General features: G+C 31.1%; 1 protein-coding gene across 1 annotated transcript in view; it reads right to left on the reverse strand.

Moving 5' to 3' along the window:
- LOC106470915 (pollen-specific leucine-rich repeat extensin-like protein 1) overlaps positions 1-7,368 on the reverse strand; it is a 21,535-nt gene that overhangs the window by 6,779 nt on the left and 7,388 nt on the right. Inside the window, exons 3-7 of the mRNA XM_013931492.2 lie at positions 4,706-4,768; positions 3,008-3,174; positions 2,017-2,466; positions 812-916; positions 436-558 (exon numbers count right to left, since the gene is read on the reverse strand). Coding sequence (XP_013786946.1) covers positions 436-558; positions 812-916; positions 2,017-2,466; positions 3,008-3,174; positions 4,706-4,756 — 896 coding nt within the window. The 5' untranslated portion in view covers positions 4,757-4,768. The remainder of the gene's footprint in view (positions 1-435; positions 559-811; positions 917-2,016; positions 2,467-3,007; positions 3,175-4,705; positions 4,769-7,368) is intronic.

Consider the following 7,368-nt stretch of genomic DNA (forward strand, 5'->3'; position numbering starts at 1 on the left):
GAGGTTTAACACGCCCAGACTCTGTTTTGTAAAGAAAACAGACTAGAAAAAAAGTTTAGATACCAATCATAGATGGCAGGACCAGTACTGAAGTGGAAAGAAAATTTTTTTTAAATCTTGAAAAAATTTTCTTCTTAGATGGCACTTATTTACAGTCTAAAACGTATTTTAGGATTTTTTCATTAAATTCCTCTTTAAACTTCATTAAATAATACAATTTTGTACAAACAATTGAATGTTATGCTACTATTTACAAAAATAAAATCTGAAATCCAGTAAAAGATAAGTTCTCTATAATTTTTTCAATTCACAAATGTGATTTTGCCCTCACGATAAGACAAAACGGCCACGGCAGGTAACGGATTAAACATGCTGACTAGCTCTGATCTTTCATATTTTGATGAATATATTTCAAAAACAAATAGAAACACTTACACATTTCCTTTTAAAATCTGTTGCTTCGACGGTGATGCCAGCACTAATTTTACAGGACTTGCAGACTTTGGTGGTGATCGAGATTTATTCAGCTGTTTCGGTTCTTCTTCTTCTTCCTTTGGCCTAATAAATGAGAGAAGCACTTGTATACTGAATATACTCTTCAATGACTTAAATGGTCTTGTTACACTAAAATAATTAGCATTGTGTAACAGCACACAACTACATTTCTTATAAATAACTTGTAATAACTTACTGCATTTACTTCTTCATATGGTAACAAAGCTAAGTGTCTATTATAAAAAAACAAGACTACAGATGTACAAATGCATCTGAAAGCATCAAATTAAATAGAGAGAATTATACAGATACATACTTTGCAGCTATTCTCGCTGATTGGCGTGTACCTTGAACAACTGGAGAACTTAGTTTCTGGGGAGACGATGAATAACTGGAATTACGAGGTGGTCTACCAGGCCCCCTAATAACACAAAATCACATATTCATAAAACACTACAAACTGAGAGATTAAAACAGTGCATTGTTTATTCTGGATTAAATATTTTTAACAGTTTTGCTACATAAAAAATCATAAAGGATTTAATCAGGAATTAAAAAACTGGAGAGTTATTGATTCCTTCCAACCAATCACAATCATTTCTGAATTTAATTACTGGCATGAATATATCCACAAAATAATGTGCACCTATTAAATAGCTGTAACCTAGGCATTTCTAGTTATTGTTTCAGGAGCTATTTAATGCACTAACAACTTTACAAAGCATTTAATTCTAACTCAATCAACAAAATAATTGGATTTATTCCACTCAGAAGAGTGATATTAATTTCATGTTGTTTATGTTAATATATACAGAACGAATTATCTTTTTAGAATGGTGCTCAGAATTTCATGGAAGTTATAATTGCCTTCTTTTTCTCAATTTTCTAAATTGAATATGAAATGGGGAAAAGTTGTTGAAATATTATACACTCTTTACCTTTACATATTACACCTATTATAAACTCTTTACCTTTAGGTATAACACCTAAGAAATAAACTTAATTATGCTTTCAACCAAAGAGGAGATCTTATAAAATTTCAAGAAGTGAAAAAAAGTTAGAAAATTAGGGTTATTTTTACTTTAAATTTGTAATCTATAGCAGCATTTCTCAATTTTTCGATACCAGGGAAAGGCTTCTCTAAGCTGCTGTAAACTGTTAAAATGCAAGTACAAAGAAAAATCATTACGACTTAATATGAATATTCTGTTTTTGTCTGCTTGTTTTCGTGAAATTCCATAGAACAGCACTGGTCCACTGACCAATGGTTGAAATAGCACAGTAACTGCAATGGACCACTGACCAGTGGTTGAAACAGCACAGTAGTTGCGATGGACCAGCACTGGTCCACTGACCAGTGGTTGAGAAACAGTAATCTACACATTATTAAAAACGTACTAAATAATATCCCATTTTGTGTAACAACATACGTAGACATGTCTGAGAGCTATAAAAATGTTAAATTTCTAATTGTGGTTGATAAATGATAAAACTTAGGGAGATGAAAAATTCTTGGCTAACCTTGAAACAGTATTAGGTGGTTTGCCTTTTTCTGGATATTTTTCAGTTTTAGATGGAATATCTGAAGACTGACTTGTAGGTCGTGGTTTTTTGGATGCTGGCTCTTCTTGGGATCCTTCTTCTTTGTCAGAGTATTCATTCTGAGTTCGGTCTACTGGTCTTGTCCCTTTCATGTGTGGTTCAGAAACGTTCTGATCGTCTTCTTGTGAGCTATTCATTACTGGGCCTTGGCTGCTATTGGTTTCATCCTGACTGGAGACAGAATCGTGTGAAGGAACTGCCCTCCCAGGTTTTCTGTTGCTTTCATACTGAGCTGTTTCAGATTTTCTAGGTCTCCCTCGGCCCCGCTTGACAGGTGGTGTCGGTACATATGCTCCATTTGTTGTCTTGCCAGGAGAACTTTCCTCTTTTGGTACAACAACCCTTACTGACCTCCTTGTCTTTTGTTCACTGTAAAATGTTGTCAACACTTGATAGCCAGTGAGAAAAATTACACATTGAAAGGAAAACAATCACAAAGCAAAGTGTAACGTTAAAGATATTTACTGACTTATTCATTAATTAATCATAGTCAATCAGAAAAATTCTGTACTGGAATTGCCCACATAAATATCTAAATACAATTCAGATCTACAAGGAACACACTTGTATAATTCTTTCACTTCAGAATATTAAAGATGCAGGATTTGTTTTTTAAACCTTATGAACACAGCATCATCATGCCATGCATCCACCAAAAAGTTTCTCACTGATAACCTGTTTCAAGTTTCTTATACAGTGTGGGTCAAACCATGCCCCGAGTTCTTGTAGGACATTAGAAACTCTGAACATTTGCAATGTGATACTGGTTCAGTGATCATGGCAATAGAGACTGATTACCAAGAAAAGTTTCTTTGATTACCCATAGCTTGGTTCCAATTTTGGGAGGATTCATTAAGTCTAACTCTATATCAAAGGGAATTTTCCTACTGGAAGTCATGTTTTAACTCACCTCTCACTGTCTTCAGCTTCATTTGATTCTTGATCGCCTCCATCTTTACTGTCTAACTGATGGGCATTCCCATTAGCTGTTCGAGGTTTTCTCCCACGGCCATTTGTGAACTTCTTTATTTCCTGCTTTGCTTGTGGTCCAAACATTTCCATCTCAATACCAGATCTCTGATACATTTTTAAAACACATATTTTAATCAATTATGTCAAACATACTAAAACTAAGTAACCAGTATATTTTAGTTTTCAAACAATTAAGATCAATACCAGAAATAGTTATTATCTAGTAAAAACACACCAAAACAACTTTAAAAGTATAATGATATTTAGATACTTCAATAGTAAGAAAACTGGTTTAGGAAATATAAAATCTTCAGCAAACATATTAAAAAATTATTAAAAATTTATAAAACCCAAAACCCTTTAATGAGCAGAAAAACCAAAAATATATAATAAATATATATATAAATGTATAATGTTATGAGATTTAAGCTGTTTAGTCTAAACATTATGTTTTTGTGTTGTAATTTGTAGTCATTCTAGAATGAAAGAGGCATAATTTATGTTTATTTTCTAATTTTTTTTATGGTAGTTACAAGATCGGTCAAATTTACCGAACCCTTGCAGAGATTCATTTGTGAAAATAACATAAAACATAAAGTTTTTCTTAGGAAATGTTTGATAACTATCCGGACATTATAAAGATTTTGCATGTGAAATTTCAAAATTTTCTGATGCATAAAAGTATTTATAACCTTAAAATGAAAATTACTTTGCATGTTGATAGGCAAGATGTGAAAAGAAAAAAAAGAATGAGAGAAATATTGCTTTACAAACTGTAAGACTTAATACAATAATTAGATATTTTACATATGAAAGCACTGTAATGTTTACTGATAAACTGACAAATTTTGTTAACATTCGCTTACTAATTTAACTCAACCTGGGCTCGGTCCTTGGGACCAACCTCATAACCATTTTGTGCTTGTTATAGTTTTCATGCTATAACTTTTAAATTAGTAAGCGAATATTTATTAAATGTATCTTGTCTGTGTGTTTTTCAATTCATTAACAGTTTGTGTAACTACTGTACTAGGAAACTGGTTTATGTTAGTAAAGCACTGAGATAAGTGTGCAACATCTATTAGCCAAAATGCAAGGAAGTGACTGTAAAAGCTATAGCTTGTAATGAAATAACACTTATAATCAGTAAGTAAATTCAAAACTAAATAATTTAAAATCTTTTTTTTGTTCAGAATTTTTTGCAATGCTACTCACAGCCCTAGCCATCCCTAATTTTGAAGTGACAGAATATAGGGAATGCAACTAGTCAACACCATCCACTGCCAACTTTTGGGCTACTCTTTCCCAATGAATAGTGAAATTGGTAGTCATATTATAATGCCCGAAGGGCCAAAATGGTAAGTGTATTGAGTGCCCTAACCAACAGGCCTTTAATAAAATCAGAAAGAAAATATCATTCAGAATAAGAATATGTACCAATTTATAGATGAGCCAGAAAGGTATTGTGTTTATTCTAATTTTCTACAACAGTTTACAAAAGTAAAGACAAACTGATGTAATAATTCAAGTTAAAAGAATCATCAAATACTAAAAACAACGGTTTTAAAGTAAGTTCTGATCTTTTCCCTACTTTTTTTTAGAAGATCTACGTTAATTAGTAATATTAGAAACTCACCTTAGGTGGAGTAAATTCACTGATCAGCTCTTGCGGTAGGTAAATCTTCATGTTGCTGTAACTCTACATAATATCAAGTACGAGTTTTTTTATTAAAATAGATCTGATGAATAACAAATAAATATATTTATATTAAAATAGTTCTACTGATTGACATGCATAAATACTTACTTTAAAACAAAAAAGTAACATAATTAAATTATAAATCTTTAGAATTAAAGGTTAAGGGTATAAAACCAGCCACTAGGCCCACATATTCCAAGAACAACATAAAACTAGCCACTAGGCCACATATTCCTAGAACAACATAAAACCAGCCACTAGGCCCACATATTCCAAGAACAACATAAAACCAGCCACTAGGCACACATATTCCAAGAACAACATAAAACCAGCAACTAGGCCCACATATTCCTAGAATAAGATTTTACAGCAGTTTGTAGATATTATTTGCTTTTATTGTTTAATATTTTTTTTCAATGATCGCTTAAAGAATTCCTTTCTTTAAGCACAAAATTAGAAATAAATCCTCATTTAGTCATAGATACATATTTAAATCAAATAAAGTTATATTCCAAGTCATATAAAATTTTGTCATCACAATATTTTTGCCACTTTGAATAATATATTTTAAAACAACATAATAAATTAGTGTAAAATCCATGATTCTAATCATTTCTCCCACACAGTGAAAAACATGATGTTAAGGCTTAAAAATCACACATCTTTCTGATTAATAAAATCACAATGTTTAACCTGATTTAATCTTGCTTTTAATATTCAGTTTGTAAACAACACACTAAGTAGTCTGTCATGTATTACGCATTAGTTTCCAGTCCATTAAATCCCTATGCTCCAACTGTGAATTCCAAACAATGCTTACACATATAAGTCCCTAACATATATACCCTACACTTCCAAGTTAGCTTGTAAACAACCTCAACCTTCAAATAGAGTTTAAGTTGAATTTCCAAACAATTCTGTACACATGTAAAGATGGTAAATTTATGTTACCTGTAAAAAAATAAAATAACAGTTTTCTTTGCTTATTAACAAATCTGGTTGCCATGGAATACACTGAACACAGAGAGAGACTATGGTCTTACTTTATTTCATGCAGCATGTGCATTTGAGTTGTGCTCTAGGATTTTAAGCTTAAAAGTCTTTATGTATATATTACACATCAGAGGTTTGCTTTGGAGTTTCTTACAGTAGCAGTATATAAACATCACATTATTTGGGTTACAGCCTTTTTGAAATTCAGGTAGAAGTGGGAATAACATACTGGACTAGTTGCTTAAATTCAACCCTTATGTTTCAGGTCTGTAAGTATAGGCTGATATATTACTGCAGTCAATCCACATTTATGATATACTTTTTAAAATAAAGTGAAAACCATATACCACAGCAGTATTATTGTAACAAGCTTAATGTTCTAATATAAGGAAAATATAGGTCAGTTACATAAACCCATTTAATATTTAAAAAGTATACTTTCTTGTTGAAAAACAACTCTCTCCTACATCTAAGCATGATGGGTATTAGAAAAACATTTTAAATGTTTCTTGTCTACACATTTTACCCTTATTTTAATTTCATAATAAATGTATTTTTTTCTATGGTTCTCAAAAAATGTTGACAAATGCACAATGTAATTTTCATTTTTTTAAATTAAACTTATAATTATATTCAAAACACTCATTCTAATATTGATATACCCTTGAAAACATCAAAGTCTTATATGCAAGAGTTAAGTACTGAAGTTATTTTTTCAAAACAGACTCAGTCTATTGCACTTAAGTTCAGATGACAAGTATAAAATTCAAGACAGTACTTCTCCACTTTTTTCCTCTTGCTGCAGTATACATCTACTTGAAACCTAAATTCTACATCTTATCAGTCCATGGTCATATAAAAGTTATTTCCAAATCAAATATAAACTAACTGCAGATTAACTACAAATATAATTTGTAGTCTTCTATATACAAATTTTTAGTTTGTCTAAATGAATAAATATTTAATATTTATTCTGTTATTAAAGGATCATGTGACAAATATATCAGTATTGATACTTCAATTCCAAAGACTGCAAGCCTCCAAGAAACATGTGATTTATATTCCAATTAAAATTTATTTCAAAATGTACTTTCCAGCAACTTTTTCATGAACAGGGTTTCAGACGTAACTTCTATTGCTAAATTATTATTTTTACTAATATTATAATTTTTCTTTAAATCACAAAAGATTCATTTTCAGAATCAGTGCCAAATACAGTCTTATTATAAGATCATAAAAAAATTCACAAAAATGTGTTTTCTTTAAATTTTACATTTATAAAAAATGGAGCAGATTCACTAACAGCAGAGAAAAGGAGGAGTTTGGTGTTGCAATAAAAAAAACAGCAGAGAAAAGGAGGAGTTCACCGTTACAATATAAAAACAGCAGAGAAAAGGAGGAATTCACCGTTACAATACAAAAACAGCAGAGAAAAGGAGGAGTTCACCATTACAATACAAAAACAGCAGAGAAAAGGAGGAGTTCATGGTTACAATAAAGAAAACAGCAGTGAAAAGGAGGAGTTCACGGTTACAATAAAGAAAACAGCAGTGAAAAGGAGGAGTTCACGGTTACAATAAAGAAAACAGCAGTGAAAAGGAGGAGTG

The sequence above is a fragment of the Limulus polyphemus genome, unplaced genomic scaffold (assembly GCF_000517525.1).
Source record: "Limulus polyphemus unplaced genomic scaffold, Limulus_polyphemus-2.1.2 Scaffold4290, whole genome shotgun sequence".
In the NCBI taxonomy this organism is placed as follows: Eukaryota; Metazoa; Arthropoda; class Merostomata; order Xiphosura; family Limulidae; genus Limulus; species Limulus polyphemus.